The sequence below is a fragment of the Chiloscyllium plagiosum genome, chromosome 2 (assembly GCF_004010195.1).
Source record: "Chiloscyllium plagiosum isolate BGI_BamShark_2017 chromosome 2, ASM401019v2, whole genome shotgun sequence".
Classification (NCBI taxonomy): domain Eukaryota; kingdom Metazoa; phylum Chordata; class Chondrichthyes; order Orectolobiformes; family Hemiscylliidae; genus Chiloscyllium; species Chiloscyllium plagiosum.
In genome coordinates, this window is record NC_057711.1 from 113,160,958 (window position 1) to 113,184,018 (window position 23,061).

Consider the following 23,061-nt stretch of genomic DNA (forward strand, 5'->3'; position numbering starts at 1 on the left):
CACATCTTTGGACTGTGGGAGGAAACCGGAGCACCCGGAGGAAACCCACGCAGACACGGGGAGAACGTGCAAACTCCACACAGTCAGTCGCCTGAGGCAGGAATTGAACCCGGGTCTCTGGCGCTGTGAGGCAGCAGTGCTAACCACTGTGCCACCGTGCCGCCCAGAGTTTGAGGGCAGAGTTGTAGGAGGTGGAGGAGATGTGGTTGAGGGCAATGTTGATTACAATTGACTGTGGTTAAAATAAATCTGTTTTCCTGCTGAATTTGTTTTGCCAAGTGGTGACAATGTTACTCTAGTTAATTGTTGTAAAAACCCATTTGATTCACTCATTTCCTTTCGAGAACGAAGACCGGTTTCCTTACCAGGTCTGACTGACATTTGTATTCACACCCACAACAGTGTGATTTGTCTCTGCTCTGCTCTGAAGTGGGTCAACAAGCAACTCTGTTCAGGGACAATCAAGAATATCTAACCAAAACTGGCTTTGAGAGCCACACCCATATCCCAAGCAAGGATTAAATACATTATCTAGAATCTATGACCACTGGTTACTAACCCAATGCTGGTGGAAACAGTTTCTCCTTATCTATTCTATCACAAACCCTTGCAATATGTTGTCATATCACTCATGAAATCATTTGCAACTCCTGAATAAAGAACACGAGGGGTGGTATCTTTAAAATGTTATGTGATCATGAGTTATCTGTATAAAACACGACATTCAGAGAGGGAGAGCTCTGCAGTGGTCTAAACGTTGGCTTCCGTGAGTTCTGGTGGCACATTATGTCTCCACTTTTGTTGTCCATGGCAACCAGGCCAGTCAACACAATGCTTGCCATTCTCACAGGGAATCTAGGACTTGGAGTTATAGAGAGTTACAGGGGGATTAGACGGGCACTGCGACAGTCATTCTCTCGTGCATGCGCTCCAGAATGCGATGAATGCTTGCAAATCTCGGCCTGTCGGATGGCATGGTACTCCAGCAGAGGCGCATCAAGTTGTACAGCTCAGGCGGGCAGTTCTCTGGGCATGACAGGATGTTTCCATCTCGGACGTAGTAAATCACCTCCTCGTGGGCCATACCATAGTAGGGTTGCATGCCAGAGGAGAAGATTTCCCAGAGGACCACGCCGTAAGCCCAGACGTCAGATTCAGTCGTGTAACGATTGAAGAATATAGATTCAGGAGGCATCCACCTGATGGGGATGGCATCATTCTCATTGGCTTTGTAATAGTCCGCAGAGTAGATATTCCTGGAGAGTCCGAAGTCTGCGATCTTCACCACCAGGTTCTCTCCCACCAAACAGTTGCGTGTGGCCAGGTCCCGGTGGACAAACTTGCGTTCGGACAGGTAGGTCATGCCAGCTGAGATCTGCTTGGCGATGTTGAGCTGGTCTGCGCAGCTGAGGGGCATCAGGTCCATGCCTGAGCCGATACTCCGCTGCGAGGAACTGGCCTGACTTAAGGTGCGGATGTTAACGGCTGACCTCGTGCGTAAGAACTCGTTCAGGTCTCCGTAGGCCATGTACTCGAAAAGCAGACACATTGGCTTTCCGACTGCACACACCCCTGTTCAGAGATATCAGAAAACACCACTCAGTTATCAATGTTAACTGCTGCCCCTCTCCTAACCTGTACCAAGTCTCATTCACACATCACTGTCTATGCTCGCTGATCTACATTGGTTTATGTTTGGCAACATTTTGATTTCAAAATTATCAATTTTTCTAAAACAGTCCATGTTCTTTACTCTCTTCTAATTCTAATCTTTTACCTAATTTTGCTTTTTAATCACCCCACCATTGGCGGACAGCGTTTCCAAATGGCCAAGATCTGGAAATCCCATTCTAAACATTTGTGCCTCACTATATCCTTCAAAACACTCTTTAAAAACATGTCTCTTTAACTGAGCATTTGTGCATCTGTCTCCTCATATGGCTCAATGTTTAATTTTGTTTCATGTTGTTATTGTGGAGCACATTGGATTATCCCTATATGTCCCTAATTATTCCAATATTTGATGAGTCACCATTCCAAACTTTAATTCTAAAAGACCACCATTTAAGTCAGCAGGTCTCTAAAAACAAACTTGTGCATTGATGTTTATTTAAACAAGCAGTATTCCTAATAGCTTCAGCAAGAAGATGGATTAATATAAAAATAACATTATTGTTTGGTTATTCTTATTGTTGTCCAAATTAAACAGCTATAACTTAATTTTAATAGGAGGTGGGAGGGGGAAGGAATTTTGTCCTGAGCCCCTTCCAGCCCTTCTTCTGCTCACTGCGTGTTGGGAGGGTTTCAGATTGTGAAGTATATGAAATTTGACTCTATTTGTAATGCTGTGGTGTGGGGCTTCCTAGTCTGGAATTACATGAACTTTCCTTTTTGAATTGAAACCTCAAGATTGACCAGTTTTAAAAGATTGTGAATTCATTGACAGAATCCAACTGGAATTGGCCTGAGTATTCTGCTCTTTGTCCTAATCCTGTCTCCTCTATTTGTCATTTATATGATCCATTTTATGATGAAAAACACTTGTGCAATGCAGGCTATAAATAGAATGCTTACAGGAATTGAGTACACTGCATTCGTTGTCAACCGCATACATTTGAACTTGGTATCGTAAGTTAATTTTTCAGATGGTTCACATTAATGCGCCCCACTGTATTCCAATTATTTTGTCCTTAATGCTTTTTCATGTTGAATGAAAATGCTTTGGAAAGTGCTGCATCAGGCATTAATAAGAAGGGTTATTAAACCTGAAAAGCAATGTTTTGTAAAACTTGATGCAAGAGCAATATGAATAAGGCAGACACTAATAAACCCAATAAGGAATTCAGGTGAAAACCCCTTGCCCATTGGGTGCCGAAGACTGTAGGGAGTATAGTTCAAATTATAATATTCTTCCCCAAGGTAAAAAAAATACTTATGGGTTCAAGTTACATTTCAGGGAGTTCCACTCAAAATCCAGGTTGACACTTTACTGCAGTACTGAGAGAGTGCCGCACTGTCCAAGTTTCTGTCATCCTCATCTGCTGTGGCCTACATGTGACTCCAGACCGACAACAACGCGATTGACTCTTAACTGCCCTTTGGGCAATTAGTGATGGGCAATAAAGCCTGTGATACTCACATCCCATTAGCAAATAGGGTCAATATTACTAAAGTTAAAAATATAGCTCAAAATCACTCAATACCAGGTTGTAGTCCAACAGGTTTATTTGGATGTACAAGCTTTCAAACCTCTGCTTCTTTGTCAGGTAGCTCGTGAGACAGGATCATGGCAGCAGCTGTATGACACTTTGATCTTTTACTATAAATTCTGTGTCCTATGATCCTGTGCCAATAGCTACCTGATGAAGGACCAGCATTCCGAAAGCTAGTCCTTCCAAATAAACCAGTTGGACAATAACCTGGTGTTTTGTGATTTTTAACTTTATCCATCCCAGTCCAACACGGGCATCTCCCCATCATGGTTACTAAAGTACAGCTTCAGGTTGTAATAGGCTAGGGCCATATTTTACAATTGTCAGAATTGGGAATACAACAAGTGTACAAACAGTCAGAAGATTGGAAGATATGGAACTTTTGAGACACTTCCTGTCCTAGATAGAGTTGAACTTCTTGGATGTTGTCATAGCTCTGTGCCTTTTATATTGTGGACAGGTTTTGAGAAGTTACTTTCCACAGAATACCCAGCTCTTGACCTGTTCTTGTAGTCACAATATTTATACGAATGTAAGTTTGCTCACTGAGCTGGAAGGCTCTTTTTCAGACATTTCATCACCATACTACATAACATCATCAGTGAGCCTCCTATTAAGCACCGGTGTTATGACCCGATTTCTATTTATGTGTTTAGGTTTCCTTGGGTTGGTGATGTCATTTCCTCTGGTAATGTCATTTCCAATTCTTTTTCTCAGAGGGTGGTAAATAGGGTCTAAGTCGATGTGTTTATTGATAGAGTTCCTGTTGGAATGCCATGTTTCTAGGAATTCTCATGCGTGTCTCTGTTGGTTTGTCCTAGCTGCTGTTTTAGTGTGTTTGTGGGTTTGTGAGCTACCATGATGCCAGGAGGTCTGAGTAGTCTGGCAGTCATTTCTGAGATGTATTTGATGTAAGGGAGTGTGGCTAGGGTTTCTGGACGTGTTTTGTCTGCTTGTTTAGGTTTGTTGCTGAGAAATCGGCGCACTGTGTTCATTGGGTACCCGTTCTTTTTGAATATGCTATATAGGTGATTTTCCTCTGTTCTTTGTAGTTCCTTTGTGCTGGTTCATTGAAATAATGTTCTAATGCTGCTTCATTTCTGGGTATTGGGATGATTGCTTCTGTGGTTTGGTATCTGGTCCTTATGTATTGTTGACAACACATCCATCCTACGGCAAGCCAAACAGAGACACGAACAAGAATTCCTAGAATTGGTGATTGACAAAGTAGACATGGAAAGGATGTTTCCTCTTATTGAGCAATCTAGAATGAGGAGTCATTGTTTAAGGCTAAGGGGTAGCAGGTTTAAGACAGATGAGAAGAAATTACTCCTCTCAAATGGTCATCAATGTGTAGAATTCACTTCCACAGACTGTCGTGGATTCCAGGACATTGAGTAAATTTAAGGAGGAGATTGACAGATTCTTAATTATTAATGGATTGAAGGGTTATTGGGAATGGACTGGAAGGAGTTGAGACTGAGATGAGATCAGCCAGGATTGTATTAAATGTCTGGGCAGGCTTGAGAGGCTGAATTGCCAGCTTCTGCCCCTAGTTCTTATTTTCAGTGAACAGGTTTTGCAGTGTAAGTTTCGGAATGCAGATGATCCCCATGGGCGTATTGAAACAGCTGGAATGTACATTTGCTGCAATGGTTTATACAATAGGAAAAATGGAACTTGTGTTCACCCAGTGGAGATAGTGATAATGTCTCAAACTGGTAATCCAGAAGCCCAGGCTAATGGTCTGGGGATCTGGGATCAAATATTATCACAGTAATTGATGACATTTGGATCCAATTTACAAATCTGGAATATACCCGTCACAGGCTGTGGAGGGAATCATTTCTGCCGACCGTCTGTCCCTCTTCTGCAGACACATTGGTGCCTGGGTGTCCTTAAAGTGGCTGCACCAATACTCTCTATGCCTTTAGGGAGAGGTGGGCACCGCTGTGGGTACAGTGATTAGATTCCCTACAGGGTGGAAACAGGCCATTCGGCCCAACAAGTCCACACAGACCCTCCGAAGAGCAACCCACCCAGACCTGTTCCCCTACATTTACCCCTTCACCTAACACTACGGGCAATTTAGCACGGCCAATTCACCTAACCTGCATATTTTTTGGACTGTGGGAGGAAACCGGAGCACCCGGAGGAAACCCACGCAGACACAGGGAGGATGTGCAAACTCCACACAGACAATTGCCTGAGACGGGAATTGAACCCGTGTCTCTGGCGCTGTGAGGCAGCAGTGCTAACCACTGTGCCACTGTGCCGCCCAGTGCTTTATCTACAGCTCCAACTCCATTTTGGTATAGCCCTTTCTAACTCTCCCAACTTCTCCCTTACCTTTTGATGGTTTGCATTGCCCATAACGGGCTTTGCATGTAAATATTCAATTGGTGTATGGGCGATGTAGATCATAGAAGATCATGAAATCCCTACAGTCCTGATAAAGGCCATTCGGCCCACTAGGTCTGCACTGGCCCTCCAAAGATCATCCCCTTCGACCCGACTGTATCCCGTAACCCTGCACTTATCGTGGTTAACCCACCTAGCCTGCTCAGCCCTGTAATTTAACTTGGTCAATCCATCTAACCTGTGCATCTTTGGATTGTGGGGAGGAAGTTGGAGCACCTGGAAGAAACCCAAACAGGCACAGGGAGAATGTGCAAACTCCACACAGGCAGTCACCTGAGGGTGGAATCGAACCCAGTTGCCTGGCACTGTGAGGCAGTAGTGCTAACCACTGATGGTGCTGGTTTATACTTAAAAACAAGCAAAAAATGTCACAGTCATTTGATGGTGGAGAAACTTTTCCTTTGTGTGTGATCGCATTTCTGGATATTAAAGTCATCAACAATGTATTTGACACTTAACTGCTCTTTGAATGGGCTACCTGGCCACTCAGTTCAAGAGAAATTAGGGTTGAACAACAAATGCCAGTAATACCCTCAGCTCATGTGAAAGAGTCTTTTACAACCACACAATATTCGAAAGCACTTTCCAGCTTGGAGTTCAGGAGCAACACTGTAATATAAGAAACAGAGAAGCCAATTTTCATACAGCAAGCTCACCTAACACAACAATGAAATAAATGACCAGTTTATCTGTGGTAGGTTGTTGGCCAAGGAAATGCATATTGACCCAGGAAGCACTCCCTTGCCTTGCTTCAAAAATAATGCCACAGGATATTTTACATCCACCTGAGGGAGCAGACTGTGCATCAGTTTAACATCCTACCTTGAAACCGTCGCCCTCAACAGTGCAGCATTCCCTTAGTCATTATGGGAAGCACTCACCTAGATTAGGGGCCAATGTCTCAGGAGTAGGAGTTTGAACACACATTTTTCTGATTAGAAATGGAAATATACCCACTGGATCACAGCAACGCCCTCAGATTGCTTAGAATTCACAACAAATTTGCGACTCAGTAAGCGATTCAATAACTCAAAAACTGGAGGGAGGCAACTCTTAATGTAACCCTGGAGGAAATGATCTTTGTAAATGGGACCTTGGAGTCTGGGTCCAGTCTGAGCTAATGGAAAAATAAAGACAAAACAGCTTGGCATTGCTGGCATTCACTACAGCTATTTGTAGCTTGTTGATAAGACACATAATCAGTCATTTAAAAAAAATGGAAGATACTGTTCTTTTTAAAGGCCTCCCATGGTTTGCTGAATGTACTGTAATGTGATTGTATTTAGATACATGATTAGCCAAGGGATAATCTACCCTGATTGCCAGATAAATCACCATGTGTTGTTTTAATGTTGCTTGGCAGCACATCATTGTCACCAGTAGAACAAAACAGAAACCTTGGGAACATATAGTCTATTTTCAGATTATTGCTAATATGCAGCTCCAATCTTCTCAAATGATGGAAACTAAATCATTTAAACCTATTTAGGGCCTGCTTTCTTTTGTCCAGTGACTTCCCTGTCTCTCACAAGGTTACCCAACTCTCCAGATTTGTCCTGGGGTTTCTAGGAAGTGAAGGATTGATCTCCGGGACACTGCTGTGGGAAATCCTGGAAAAACAATCATAAATGTGGCATCAAACAATTTAAGGTTAATTTTGTCACACCTAGTTTTTAAACATCTGGTTATTAGTTACAAGAATGTTGGGATTGTGGAGGGAATGTGTTTGATTGACAATCAAGGTACGTCTACTTGATTGGTGAAGAGGATTTAGCATGCTTTCTGGTTGGTCATGGCAAGTGGAGACATCCTAAAGGAAATCAATGATGCAAGTTTGGGAGCGGTCCAGTTGAAAGTGAGAAGCCAGACCATGAAACGTCCAGGAATATATTCAACCCTAAAGGTGCCCCGACAGCTGACATAGGTCATGGCCCCAGTCCCACTAGCCTCAAATGGTCATTTTCTCATGAGGTGAATTCATCAGTGGATTACATGGCTTGCAATCCCAATTGATGAAAAAAAGTTCTTTGGAAAGAGAGAGGCACTCTGCCTTTCCCTTGTGGTTTGAGAACGTGAGCCTGGGAGTAACTGATGTCCCGGAGTGGGGCATTGTCAAAATATTCCTGTAGTTCATCATTTCACATGGCAACCTTTTTGTCTTGTTTATCTCTTGTAATGTCATGGCTACTGCAACTCGAATAAATTCATCTTCCTGTTTACAGGTTCTGTTTTGGGGCTGTTTAAAGGGATTACATTTCTACCATGTGAAGATCGATGTTCACTGAGCAGAGGGCAAGACAAAATCAAACTGTCCTGTGATGGAACCAATTCACGGTGAACGTTTTACAGGCTACCTTCACATTGCTATCAGTTTGTTCGAGGTTTCTGGGACTAACATAATTGACAAATGAATCAAAGGTGAAGGTAATTAGTGAAGATAATGAGGAGGGGGTGGGGGTGGTTACGGTGGCACAGTGGTTAGCATTGCTGCCTCACAGCGCCAGAGACCCAGGTTCAATTCCCGCCTCAGGCGACTGTCTGTGCGGAGTTTGCACATTCTCCCCATGTCTGCGTGGGTTTCCTCCGGGTGCTCTGGTTTTCTCCCACAGTCCAAAAATGTGCAAGTCAGGTGAATTGGCCGTGCTAAATTGCCCGTAGTGTTAGGTGAAGGGGTAAATGTAGGAGAATGGGTCTGGGTGGGTTGCGCTACAGCGGGTCAGTGTGGACTTGTTGGGCCGAAGGGCCTGTTTCCACACTGTATCTAATCTAAAAAAAAAACAGTTTGTTAAAAAATGTTAAATTGCGATCTGGAGTATGTACTGTGACAGGATGGTGGAAGCAGAATCAGTAGTAATTTTCAGGAGAGGGAATCAGATAAAGGAACTAAAAATGCAGAGCCACAGTACAAGGGCAAGTGGACATGGGAGTAATTGGATGATTGTACAAAGAGTCAGGACAAGCACAATGACAGAATCACTGTATCACTTTGTTATAGTCAAGCCAAGGCTAGTGAGAATGACTGAGAATATTCAGGATTGGAATATTTCAAAGCCAAGTATTTTCTATCCTTTGTAATGAATGACCTATCATAGTCCTGATGAAAGACATCATTACCTTTTCTTCTTGTATGTAGGATGTGCAAGGTGCAGTCAGTAAATGTAACCCCCGCAGTGTGCGACTGTAACATTCAGAACAGGTAGTTCCCAGTTTGCCTGCTAACTCCTCTAGTGTAAGAGATCAAAAAAATAGATTTCTATTGCTAAGAATCATGATCAGATGAGGGCAGGTTTAGGCCTCACTAGTTTGACTCTCCTGTTCCTCAACTTTGATAATGAACAACACAGCTCAGGAGCAATGTGACTTTGTCAGGCCACCAGAGGTTGTCTCTAGTTTACTAATTCCTAATGCTTCACACAATTGCACATCCACAATGTAACACTGACTGAGGCATATTCATTATCCATGCCTATCTATTTTTCTGATTCTTTTCTTTTTCTAATCTTCTTTCCAACCCTAAAGGAAGTTTCCTTCGTATACTCTTCAACTTATTGTTTTAGACTGCTTATTCTCCTTCTTTTAGACTTATCTCCAAAGCCCTCCCCAGAGCTGAATTCTCCTCTCCTGCTTCACTTTACTTCTCATTGTAAGTATTGGTAGACTCTCCAATGGCATTTCTAAGAAGTTAATCCTGACCTGCTCTAAGTCATTAGCCATTACCCAAACTGAAAAGTCTAAGCCTGTTACTTCTGTTCTTCTCTCCACAGATGCTGACTTAGCTGCACACTTTCTGCAATTTTTTCTACCATTCACTCAAACAATTCACTAGCTTCAAAGAGCATGTTGCACCAATTTCAAAGTTCATGTTAACCACCTCTCCTGGCTTCACAGCAAAACCTTTCAAAGTGATGCTTGTTTGCTGGACCAGTCAATGCTTGGAAAGACTGAAGAGTTGAGCAGGTCCAACATCTCCTCTAGATTAGAGTGGTGCTGGAAAAGCACAGCAGGTCAGGCAGCATCCGAGGAGCAGGAAAATCGACGTTTTGGGCAAAAGCCCTTAATCAGGAATCAGGAATCATTCTAATCTAGACTCTGATCTCCAGCATCTGCAGTCCTCACTTTCTCCAATATCTCCTCGAGGCAATCTAAGTACATCTTCCTTAAACAGGCTCATTAATGCATGAAAGTGACTTAACAACTATTTAAGGAGCAGAAGAGTGAAGACTACCTCAAACTAATGTCAGGTCCAATTTCATTTGGCATTCTTGTGGCATAAGATGGCGGTCCTTGAAATCGGCCCACCTTTTACTACTCTTCACCCAATTCCAGTTCAAGCCAAGCATCCTCTTTCATGCTCTGCCTTGCCATTGCTTCAGGAGAGGAAAGTCAGGAATTAAATTAATTTAGGTCTTGGATAAAGCTTGGGCAAAACTGGAAAATGAAGGGCTGCACCTAGTCTTGACTGAGCTTCACATGCTATCATAAAGAAGAGTCACAAGGGATTATTTTCTTGTTCTGGTCTTTGGGTGCAGAGAATCACCAGATTGGAGTGCAATGATGAAAATCACATAGAGATCATTGAACTCTTGGCACTGTACACTATTCATGGTCGATTGGGTAGTTCGCTCCTACTTTGCAGAGACTTGAATACACTGCCTAACCCTAACCCTTACCCTAATTCTAACCCTAACCCTAAGCGTGAACATAAACATAAACGTAAACGCAAACGTAAACATAAACCTAGCCCTGCCCAGGCTAATACTAAAGGACTGCTACCCTCTGTCTTCATTTGGATGAGATGTTAAAACAAGGCCCTTTCTGGGGATATTTCCACAGCTAACACAAGAATGATGGACCTCCTTCTCCTTCATGTTTTGTTGTTTGATTGGCCTAGTTTGTTCCTGTGTGATTCTCAAGTTTTTTTTTGTTAGAGTACAAAGGCAGGGCAGGCTTAAAAACAAACAAAACCAGATGTGCAGTATTGACAGGAATTTTCCTGAAACTGCTGGCAGTTTCAATGTTTAGCATCTCCCAAACGTTGATCCTCAAAATCCCATTTTATGATCTTCACAAACACTGAAGAGAACTTCAAGCCATTATTACTGTGTGGGATTTATATTGTGAAATGTGTGACTTAAGCAACTGATACAATCTTCTAGGACAGTTAACCACCAAAATATGTGTCAAATAAAATGGTTTCAAATTGTCAGCTTGTGGAATTACAGATTGCTGTTTGAGTTCTCAAGCATTGAACATCAACTTGAAAATTTACATTGTCTATTTAATAAGCTGTCTTTCCAACAAGATGCTAATCCCAAGTTTCTGCCTGCCATCATGTAAAGATCCCATGAAGCTAAGGGGAGGTCTTCCTGCTGTTTGGTCATATTAATTGCTCAACCATGTTATTTAAATAAACAGAGTTATCTGGTCTTTGTCAGGTTGCTGTTTGTGGGATCTTGCTATGCACAAATTGGCTGTTGCAATTCCGAAAAAGATACACTTCGAAAGTTGTAAATCACTTTGGGATGTTCTAAGTTCATGAAATGTCCTGAGGAAATGTAAGTCCATTCAGCCTGATTGGACCCCTACCCCTCCTTGCTCAGTTAAAATGTGCGGAATCCTCAGCTTTGAAAGGCTCACGTACACACTGGGTCATGGCACCAGGGAGAGAATTCCTTCTGACCCCTTCTTGAATTTCGTCCACCTCAGAGGACAGATTGTGAACTGAAAAAATAGACATGGGGTCAAGGACACAGGTCTGGTGGAGATTAAACTCACAGAAGATCACTTGGGGCATGTCACAGTTGTGTGCTATAATGAAATATTTCAGGCAACATTAATAGCATGTGAAATGTTACTTTACAAATCTTTTGTAGTTATTTTGGACTCTACAGTGGTTTCATTAGCCATATGCACAGAGCTCATCACTAGCAAATGCTTGGCCTTTGTTCACCATTGCAGAAATATTAGTTTCGCTGATGTTTTACTTCCCTGTGCGTATATACTAGAAAAAACATCAGCCTCTTTTGAATTAATCCCTGGCTTTAGGCCCCCTAAGTATTCTGCACATGAATGGAACAGCTGCTACTCAACATAAAATCAGCAACTTCTCTGACAAATACTTTGAATACCTTTCGAAATTGATAAGGCCCAGTTTGGGGTTGCTTTGGGCCATGTTCCAAAGTACTACGTCATGGGCTTTAATTAGCAGAGCAGAATAGCATTTTAGCCCATTGACCCCTTTCTTATGACATTGTCTACTGCTGATGGCCTTGAGCAGGTCATTGTTAGTCTAGACCCAACTATTCCAACACTGCCTTGGCCAACATCCCATGTTCTCCCCTCCGAATGGCAACATGCAAAAATCTGTGTCCTGTGCCCTGACACCAAGTCCCATTCAGCTATCCTCCCTGTGTGGGCCATGACACTGACCCACATTCCTTCCCAGTGCTCCAGTTTTAACATTCTCATTCTTGTTTTAAATTACGTCAGATCCTCACCCCTCCCTGCCTCTGTAATCTCCTCTGCAGCTTTTAGAGTTCTTCAGACTCCTCCAATTTTGACCACTTGCACATCCCAGAATTTAATGGCTCCCCCATTGGTGGTCGTACCTTCAGCAGCCTGCAGGCTGCACTTTCTGCAATTGCTTCTTCAAATTTCTCCGCCTTTTCAACTTTCTCCCAGTTTGAGATTTTCCTTAAAACCTAACCCTCCTTATGTCATATTTTGTGAGTGGCACAAGGTAAAATGTAAGTTATTATTGTAGCTTGCACTTTTGCTTTTGAAAGCTGGAGTTACCTAATAATTTGACAATGTTTGGGTGGTCAAACTCTGCCATGAGGGCTGCCTCTCTCTGGAAATCTGCTTGCATGTCAGGCGAAGCCTCTTCTTTCAGCATCTTCACGGCCACCATGGTGGAAGTCTCCTGTTCCAACAGCTGAGGGGCTCTAAAGGAAACAGTGCACACCATTGTAACAAAGGCCTCGAGCAGCTCATTAACAAACAGGCAGTGCCTAAAGCCTTAGGGAGTTTATGGTCAAATCTTAAAGTTGTTACTGACATATGTCCTACTTCCCCTGTTTAATTAACTAATGATAGATTTTACTTCTGAACGCTAGGAAGAATATAGAAGCTCAAGAGAAAACACAAAATGAAGAGTTACCATGGTGACAGCAGGACTGCCTGAGAGTGTAGTGCAAGTGAATTCAATTGTGGCTTTTGTGAGGGAATTGGATCAATCTTTGATGAGGAGAGGATCTGTAGGGGTACCAGGGAAAGACACGGAGAGTGGGATGTGCCCCCCCCCCCGCACTGTAGGACAAACTCTCTGTTGGCTACAGCAGTCCAACACTTGTGAGGACAAGTGGATTGTTATATGATGGTCAATGGTCAGATGTTAAAAAGATTCAATTCAATCAGGCTGTAAATTATAAGTATAACTTCAGACACTTCCACAGCAGTTGACTCTTTAAAAAGAGATTACGAAAGGCTTGAATTTATATATCATCCTTTAGGATTGCAGAACATCACAAACTGTAGCCAAGGTATGTTGGAAGTGTCATCACCATTACCAGCAACAATCAATTTACATGCAACAAGTGCCCACAGTTACCAAAGAATGGTTAGGATGCTGGAGAATTGCCCCTGTGAAGTGAGCGGCATGGGATTTTTAATGTCTACATGAGTGCCCAGACAGATCCTTATAATAAGATGGCACCATCCACAGTGCAGCAACTGCAGCATTGGCTCAAGTTTTGGAGTGAAACTTGAGCCTATAACCTTTTGACTTTGAGACAGGAGTGTTCACAAAATCAAGGCTAATGTGTAACTTGAAACAGCAGAGCTAAACACATCCAATAAGTTAACAAATGGTGGGTATTTCAGCTGGTCACAATTTTGTGTCAGGTGATGGATTTTAAAGGCGAAACTTTTCAATGCAACATCTTTGAGAGGGTTATTGCTACAGCCATTTACTGCACATCAGAAGTGTAATTATATCGATGACCTCCTGCATATTATTTTATTTCCTCCAGTGGATCATTTTTCAGCAACAGGCTGTTCTAATAGTTTCATAAAATAAATTCTTGCTACATCAAGATTCTCCTATATGCTTCCTGACCCGACTTCATTAATGAGCTTTTAATAAAGTTGAACCACAGAGAAGTCCCTGTTCTCTGTCACCTATATTGCACAGCTGTCTGACAGCTTGACAGTTTCAAACCCAGACACCCTCAGATAATCATTGAAGGGATGGAGTTTCTATTTAGTGCCTGGCTGAGGTCATGTAGATTGTAATCCGGTGCATGAACTAGGCACAGACAAATATATTCTGTACAGCCTCAAGTTGGGAGTTAGAGGAATATAGCTGCATTTAAACCCATAAAGAAATTTGTGAACAGGATCTTTGCTTATCCTCCTCAGGTGCTCTCTGTATAGACCAGAATGTGATGAGCCATGCACACATATCTTTTTTTAACTGCCATATCAAACTGGCCTGCCACCATCAAAGATTTCTGTACATAAACCTCTAAAATCTCCACTCCTGCTAGCCATTTAGATTTGTAATGTTTACATTAGAATAGAGTCGAATCATAGAATCTCTACAGTGTGGAAACAGGCCATTTAGCCCCACAAGTCCATACTGACCCTCCAAAGACTTTCCCACCCAGACACATTCCCTTATCCTATTTTTTTGTTTACATTTTTCCCTGACTAATGCACCTAACCTACACATCCCTGAACACTATGGGTAATTTAGCATGGCCAGTTCACCTAACCTGCACACCTTTGGACTGTGGGAGGAAACAGGAGCACCCGGAGGAAACCCACGCAGACACAGGGAGAATGTGCAAACTCCACACGGACAATCGCCTGAGGCTGGGATTGATGCGGGTGTCTGGCATTGTGAGACAGCAGTGCTAACCATTAAGCCACCTTGCAGCCCACTAAATACAGAATGTACTGCCTCTCCTTATTCTTTCTTCCCTGATCCATCAAAGAATATTTGGTATTTGGGCAAATGCTGCTTGAGTTTCCCTGGGGAAACAGTGTGCCACACGTGGACGAATGATTGAGGTACATTGCAGGCAGTTCAGACAAAGTGACAAGGGTGCCCTCATAGTCCACACCCTTCCATTGACGATGGTAGTTTACTTTATGATTGTTGTCATCAAATCAATGTTTCAAAGGCAACCTCATAGAAAGGAGTACCTCCCTCCCCCAAGAAATTCAGTCATTTGTTGTTAATTAAAACAGAAAGTAAGAAGGAAGACTATAAAGGGACTTTTCTGTCCTCAAAACACTTTAAACCCAATAAAATACTTTTTGAATTATGCAGCTGAATCTTACATTTTCTTTGGCTCAGACTCAACTGTCAGTGTCGAAATGTTTTGGAAGGTTTTTCGCCATGAAGCCTGGTGAGTTTTCTCACAGTGTCTTACCAAACTGACCTCATTAGCTACCTACCCCGATCGTGTTCTTTTATCCAATTGTGACCCCATTTTATACGTTGTCCTGGGATATCCCAGAATTCACTGGCATTCCCGGTGCCAGCACACTCTTTATAAGACCGTGTGTACTTAGCCAAGCACTAACAGTTTGGAGTTGCCCTGCACACTCCTGATACTTGCCCCAGACAGGGGGATATTTTGTGCCACACTTTGTTGCAGGGATCTCTGGTCCTCAGCAATCTGATGGGATGCACAGCACTGTACAAAGAAGGTCAGTAACCTTCTGCACGCCACCAGTATGAGTACAGGTCGTTCTGCTGCATTGCGCATTTCATCAACACAAAATCATTGTAACGCGATTAACGACTTGGGGATGCTGTTTCTACAAAATGTAGTTTTAAAATGTACATTGGCTGTAACACAATTGAATCGCCAACACTTTAAGCACTGTTTCTACAGCACGATTTGTCTATAACACAGGGTTACACAAGACCGCAACCATCGCGTTATAGAAGAACTGATTGTACCTCCCTCTTCTGTCCAATACCTCACAGCTTCTTGTTTCTCTGCTACTAAAACCACCTCCCACCAAGGCTCACTACAGAATGTAATATCTTCACTTGCTGTTACACATCCTAACCCTATATACCCTCTGCACTGCCTACTCACTCACACTGGATGCCTCTACCTGCACCAGTACTAACAGCAGCAGCTGAACCACCCACTTTCAACTCCCTTACTATCTTCTCTCTGTCTCTCTCTCTCTCTGTCTCTCTCTCTCTCTGTCTTTCTGTCGCTCTGCCTCTGTCTCTCTCTCTCTCTTTCTCTCATTCCTGGAGATAAATAGCCCACAGGAGAACAGAAAGAGACAAGGTAGGTAGTGGGCTTATTGACATGTAACTCTTTATCTCCTATGAGGAGAACATCCTGACTATGACCAACCCAAGTGACTGACTGATTTTGTATCTAGGGGACTGCAGGATGCCAAAGTTATGCTGCAATTCTACAAAACCCTGGTTCAACCCCTTGTGAAGTACTGTGAGCAGATTTGTACACCATATTTTAGGGAGGACATATTGACCTTGGAGGGACTACATCATAGGTTTACAAGAATGAAACCCAAACTTGAGGGGTTAAGTCAGGAGGAGAGATTTTAAAAATGAAGTCTGTTTTCTCTAAAATTTAGAAGAATGAGGCCCAATCTGACTAGGTTTTCAAGGTACTAAAAGAAAAAGACAATGTAGATAAAGAAACGGTTTCCACTGGTTGGGGATTCTAGAACTCGGGGGCATGGTCTGAGAATTAGGACCAGGAGAGATTTAGGAAGCACTTCTACACACCAAGGATGATAGATGGAACTCTCTTCCATAAAAGGCAATGGATGTTGGATCAGTTGTTCATTTGAATGCCATGATAGATAAACCTTTGTTAAGCACAGGTATTAAGGGACATAGGCCAAAGGCAGGTAGCTGGAATTAGGACATAGGTCAGTCATGCCCTCGAGGAGCTGAATGGCCTGCTCCTGTCCTAATGTTTCTATGTTCCTGTGACTGATTGTGTCCAAGCCCCAGACTGGTATGAGACGTCCTGATTCACTGAGCCGGAATCCTTTAACCTAAACTGACCCATGAGAAGCTTCCTTCTTTTGTATATATAGTAGATGGCATAACAATACAGCACTACCAGGAGCCTGGCACCTGTGGCTAAGGGGGCAATGTGCAAAAAGGCAATGCAAGGATGCTGTGAACATTCAGATAAGCTCTAAGTGAGTGCAATGAGAACAAGTGAAGAGCCTGGAGCTGCAGCCTGGTCCAGTCTGTGAGCTGGGTGTGTTTCCCTGAGTATACAGGCTCCTTGTTGCAATAGTACAATGATAAATGCTGGTGCAGCATGAGGTGCAGTGTTGCAGACGCATCCTGAGAGTGAATTGGAAATGTGCCATGACGTTCTTAGAGGTTAGCTCACGTCCAACACCAATGTCTATGGACATGGGGTGCATGTGGCCCATGCGTATGGAGTGTGCCCTGAGATTTTGGGGCTCAGTGTTCAACATTAGGAAGTAATAAGGTGAAGTCATTAGGTAACACTCTTTGACTTCCACATTGAGAGTTCTCAGTGTTCAGTTTGTTCACTGCGTTTGTAAAGCTGTGTATTAATGAGGTGAGAACAGCCATTAATGAGGTTGTTAATAAGCATTATCCCATTTAATTGGCAACTTTCAATCGTCTAGTGAGAGATATGCCTCAATGCTCACCAGTTACATAAATATCAAGTTGCTCCAGATGTTGAGATAGATCTCTCTGGACTTCTCATATGATTCTGTCAAAAATCTCACCATAGCTCACGTCAATCAGTCTCCTATTTTGCCCATAGCTAATGTTATAACATAGGAAGGATGGCAATCTGCACTTTGGTAAGAAGAATAGAGGCATAGACTATTTTCTAAATGGGGAGAAAATTCAGAAATCTGAAATGCAAAGAGACTTGGGAGTTCCAGTCCAGGTTTCTCTGAAGTAAACTTGCAGGTTGAGTCAGCAGTTAGGAAGGCAAATATAAGGTTGGCATTTATTTCAAGAGGATTAGAATATAAAAGCAGGGGTGTATTTCTGAGGCTTTATAAAGCTCCGGTCAGACCACATTGAGAGTATTGTGAGCAGTGTTGGGCCCCATATCTCAGGAAGTAAGTATTGGCCATGGAGCAGATCCAGAGGAGGTTCACGAGAATGATCCCAGAAATGAAAAGCTTAACATTTGAGTAACTTTTGAGGTCTATACTCGATGGAGTTTAGAAGGATTGGGGGGGGGGGGGATCTAATTGAAATGTACAGAATACAGAACAGCCTGGACAGATTGGACGTTGCAAAGATATTTCCATTGGCAGGAGTGACTAGGACCCAAGGGCACAGCCTTAGAGTAAAGGGAAGACTTTTTAGAACAGAGATAAGGAGAAACTTCTTCAACCAGAGTGTGGTGAATCTGTGGAATTCACTGCCACAGATGGCTGTGGTGACCAGGTCATTGAGGATATTTAAGACAGAGATAGATAGGTGATTGTCAAGGGGATCAAGGGTTACAGGGAGATAGCAAGAGAATGGGGTGGAGAAACTTATGAACCATGATTGAATGGCAGGGCAAACTTGATGGGCCAAATGGCCTAATTTCTGCTACTATGTCTTATGGCAAGCTCCAACAATGAGCCGTGTGATAATTACCAGATAGTCTGCTTTTGTGTTGTGTGGGATAAACATTAGCCAGGGCATGGGGCTCGGAGGGTGGTAATGGAGTTAGGGGAGGAGCCTCCTACGGTCTTTTTTGAAATAGTGCTCTAGGTTCTTTCACATCCACCCAAGCAGGCTGATGGGAATAGTTATTGTCTCGTGTAAAAAATGACACCTCTGGCAGTACACCACTTGAAATCAAGACTAATATCTTGGTGCAGTATTGACAGAGATGCCATCTTTTCCATAAGGTCTCCCCTTCCTGCTCGTAGATCATGTGACACACTCAGCAAATTGATAGACATTGGTGTCGTCTATCGTGAAGTTAAAGAATGCTCTCTAGCTGTAAACAACATTGATAGTTGGACCTGTGAATCTTGACCTGAGCCTGATTTTTCATTTCCAGGTTGATACTAAAGAGACAACAACATTTCCAGCTCTGCAAATCTAAACTGGAAAACGTGTGCCTTGGATATTCTGATTTTAGTTCCACGGGGAAGGGTTTTCAAGGCGTTAGGCCCTTTGCCTCAGAGGAGATTTCAGAGGCTACCACAAAGCTTGCTGGGTGCAGCAGAGGCCTGTGGTAATAGCACACTTTGATGCACTAATTCCTGTGATATGTTGCAGTTTAACCACACAATAAACAACTCTCACTCTTCGCACGCACCCACTTCCTACCAATCCTCATGCTGACCTTCACAACCTCATACCCCCTACTCATCCCACATCGTCTCTGTGTCAATCTACAGCCTTCTAACCACCCGCATGGCACTTTAAGTGTTCCATGCTAATTTAGTGTGCCAACCTATTCTGTATACCCACTACTCTTTGCCCTTACAGGGTCCATTCCTGATGAAGGGCTTATGCCTGAAACGTTGATTCTCCTGCTGTTTGGATGCTGCCTGACCTGCTGTGCTTTTCCAGCAGCACACTCTCGACTGCAATAAGACCATGTTGATTTTGCACATCAGCCATTCTCTCTCAATGTTATCACCAATTTACTGTCAATTCTTCCCAATTTGTTTTTATTTTCTTTTGAATTGGACTGAAGACAAGATTAAAACTGCATCAGGCCTGACATGAGCTATAGGTCATGCAGCTAACAGGGTCTCCAGTATCTGCAGTCCTCACTTTCTCCATCAATAATTAGAGCCCTTAGGCTTAGTCAACAGATGGAGCACAATAGCTGGAACTGATTTTTTTTAACATTTTTTTTTCAAACAGTTAAAGGGCAGGAGATTTAAACACCTGACAACTTGACAGCTGTCTTGCCCGTTGCGTTGGTAGCTTGGCAATTCCACTGCACTCCTCCACTTTTTAATGTACACTTATGTTGACTTTTAACAATTCAAAAGGGAACAAGACTTCTCAAAGGTTAACTCACCTCACCATACCTCTCCAAAGATCTAGCAGCTATAGAAAATTCCTGAAAGATTTAAAACCTAAAATGTTTAGGGCTACCCCCAAGGAAACAGTGGATCTGAGTGAAGATCTTGTGAACTTTAAGACTTTATGGACATGCAAAAAATATAATTGGTCCCCACTGCCTCCATTCAGAATGGGAATTCTGTAACTGGGACTCCGGCACCATTCTAGCTTAGGTGAAGGTACTTCCTGACATGATGAAAATTCAGGCCCTGGTGTTTATTTTTCACTATTCTTCAATGTTTGCCATTATTGCTTTAGTGGGGACAGATGTGTCCACTTCCCAGTGCATGCTGGCTCATTTTGCAACAGTTCCTGGTTGGAAGGCAGCAGGGAATTTTGATCGGTAGATTTTCGCAAGCATTGCTGCCCTTCTAATTGCATGACAGCAGTGAACACAGTAAATACTGCAGACAGGAGCAAAATGTTACAAAGGGTCATGGATGGACTAAGTGGCTGGGCAAAACAGTGGCACATGAAGTTTAAGTGGAATAATGAAAGGTTTGGACCCAAAAGGTAGTTCAGAATGTTTTTTAATTAGTGAAAATTTAGAATACAGCCACTTAGGGTTTCATCTACAGAAATCACTAGAAGAAATTGGGCAGACAGAAAGAATATTTAAAAACTGATCAAATATTGACTTTTATCTCAAGAATCCTGAAATATAAAGGGTTGGAATTTACTTGTCATTTATACAACACTCTTATGAGACCCATTTCTGAATACTGCAACACACAAAAGATAGATTCATCTTAGAAATGTGCAGCTTAGATACACACAATTATGCAGCTATTAAAAGGGTTAAAACACTAAGATTGATTGGATAGACTAGGGATATATTCCTATACACAGTGAAGATTAAGGAATGATCTAATTGAAGTGTTTAGGATAATTTGCCAGTGTAAATAGAGAGAAATGATTTCCTCTGATGGGGATGGGGAGGGAGGACAGAGGAGTCTCGAAAATAAAAGGAACATTAATTCTCTCCTTGAAGAGCTGTTTAATATCCAATTTGATCTGTTCCGTTCCATGAGGTATATAAAAATATAGACATACATTCCCTTTATTTGACATTCTTGAGATTGATTGAACGTACTGTCAATGCAAAAGCTTATCTTGAAGCTGTAAGTTTCTTTCCGCTGGTAATAATTCTGCACTCTGTAGGACTCCTTTAATGCAATAAGTCAGCTATAAAAAATAGATCAGACTTCAAACCACTCAGTGGCCCATAACTAACTGTGTCAGATTCTCTCAAGCCGTAATATTCCACTTGATCTTTAAGCCATTAATAACATCAAAATCACTTTGTGACATCGAAATGCCGTGGTTTCAGGGGATCAGACTCTGTGGAGAGTTTGACTGATTTGTGGTCAGTCACTGCTTTATGCCTAATCTGTATTTCCTTAAATCTAATGCAGAGAAAGGACACCACTGCCACCTCCTCTTGTGCATGTAAACAATACATGCATGATTCTAGCCTCGTACAAACTCTTCATCTAAAACTATTTTGAATTTTTCAATTAGCTTGTAGAATGTCTTATTGCGTTTCAAAACATAAGCAAGGTATACATTTATGTAGCAGTTCTCACAGTTACCTGATGCCTCCAAATGCATTGTAGGTAATTAAGTCCTGTCAAAGTGTTTTTTTTATATATTCATCCATGGAATGCGTTTCTGGCTGGGCCAGCATTTATTGGTCATCTCTAGTTACCCCTCAGAAAGTGGTGGTGAGCTGCCTTCCTGAAAAACTATTGTCCATTTGCTGCAGATATACCCACAATGCCATTAGGAAGGAAATTCCAAGATTTTGACCCACAACTCTGAAGGAACAGCAATATATTTCCAAGCTCCTCGGATGCTGCCTGAATTGCTGTGCTCTTCCAGCACCACTGATCCAGAATCTGGTTTCCAGCATCTGCAGTCATTGTTTTTACCTCCTAATATATTTCCAAGTCAGGAAGCTGAGGGCATTAGAGCAGAACTTGTGGGTGGTGGTGTTCCCAAGTATCTGCTGCCTTTGCCCATTTAGATGGTAGTGTTCTTCGATTTGCAAGGTACAGTTTAAGGACTGTTGAGGATTTTCTGCAGTGCATCTTACAGATGATGCACACTGCTGCCACTGAGTATCAGTGGGAGAGGGAATAGATGTTTGTGGATGTGGTTTTTTTAAAGTAGGCTGCTGTTTTTTGGAAGGTGTCAAGCTTCTTGAGTGTCATTGGAGATACACTCGTTCAGACAATCAAAGAGTATTCCATCATATATCTGAATTGTGTCTTGGAGATGGTAAACAGGGTTTGGGATATCAAGAGGGCAGTTACTCCCTGCAAGCCTCTGACCTGCTCTTGTAGACATTGTATTTAAATGGCGAGTCCACTTTGATTTCTTTACCTGGTCAATGGTAAATCCCAAGATGTTGCCAGTGGGGAGATTTAATGAGGGTAACACTGTTGAATGCCAAGGTAGCAATGGTTAGTTTCTCTGTTGTTGGAGATGGTCATTGCCTGTGTAGAATGAATATAATTTGCCACTTGTCAGCCCAAGCCTGGATATTGTCCAGATTTTGTTGCATTTAAATATTCAATGGCGTTACCTTCATCTACAAGGCACAGGAGATTTGGCTAGGAGGTTGATAGTGGGGGATTCAGTGAATGTCTGGTAGAGATGGGAGGGTATTGCAGTTCTTCTGCTACCATTTAAAGTCAGTTGAATCCCATCACTCTTCCTTGAAATAGTGCCATGGAATCTTTTACATCAACTTTAGCAGGCAGATGGGATTTTGTGTTTGTCAAAACCTAGAGAGAGGAATGAATTGAACTCCTTTTTGGAAGGAATGTAGTTGGCGGAGTTCAGGAACAGTTACAGTTTAGTGTAGTGTGGAGTTGGGAGGATGCCTAATACGAGAATTGTTAAAAATTAATTTGCATTATTATGGCCATTGCTGGATGGACCAACATTTATTGCCCATCCCTAGTTACCCTTGAGAATATGGTGGTTAGCTGCATTCTTGAACTGCTGTAGTCCATTTAGTATAGGTAACTCCATTGTGCAATGGGAAAGGAGTTCCAGGACTTTGACTCAATGATAGTGAAGGAACAGGATGATGCATGAACAGTTGAGTATGGAGATGGAGAATGATGTGGATGAGCATTTTAATGGCCAGTGGATGTGAGGTGAAACAATAGGTAGCCAGTGTCTGTGAGATATAAATAAATTGCTTCAGTGATCGATGGTAAGGTTAGAAGCTCAGTGAGGCTCTGCTCAACACACTATAAACAGAAAATGGAGTTTGAAAGTCAAGTAGAAGCTTAGAATCTCATAACTCTTGTGTTAATTAACCCT

At 42.4% G+C, this 23,061-nt stretch overlaps 1 protein-coding gene across 3 annotated transcripts in view; it reads right to left on the bottom strand.

Annotated features, from left to right (window-relative positions):
• Positions 1-183: 183 nt before the first annotated feature.
• musk (muscle, skeletal, receptor tyrosine kinase) overlaps positions 184-23,061 on the bottom strand; it is a 180,414-nt gene continuing 157,536 nt past the window's right edge. For all 3 annotated transcript variants that reach the window (XM_043716207.1, XM_043716187.1, XM_043716198.1), the window contains 2 exons: positions 12,429-12,577; positions 184-1,572 (listed from right to left, as the gene is read on the bottom strand). In XM_043716207.1, coding sequence (XP_043572142.1) covers positions 890-1,572; positions 12,429-12,577 — 832 coding nt within the window. In that variant the 3' untranslated portion in view covers positions 184-889. The remainder of the gene's footprint in view (positions 1,573-12,428; positions 12,578-23,061) is intronic.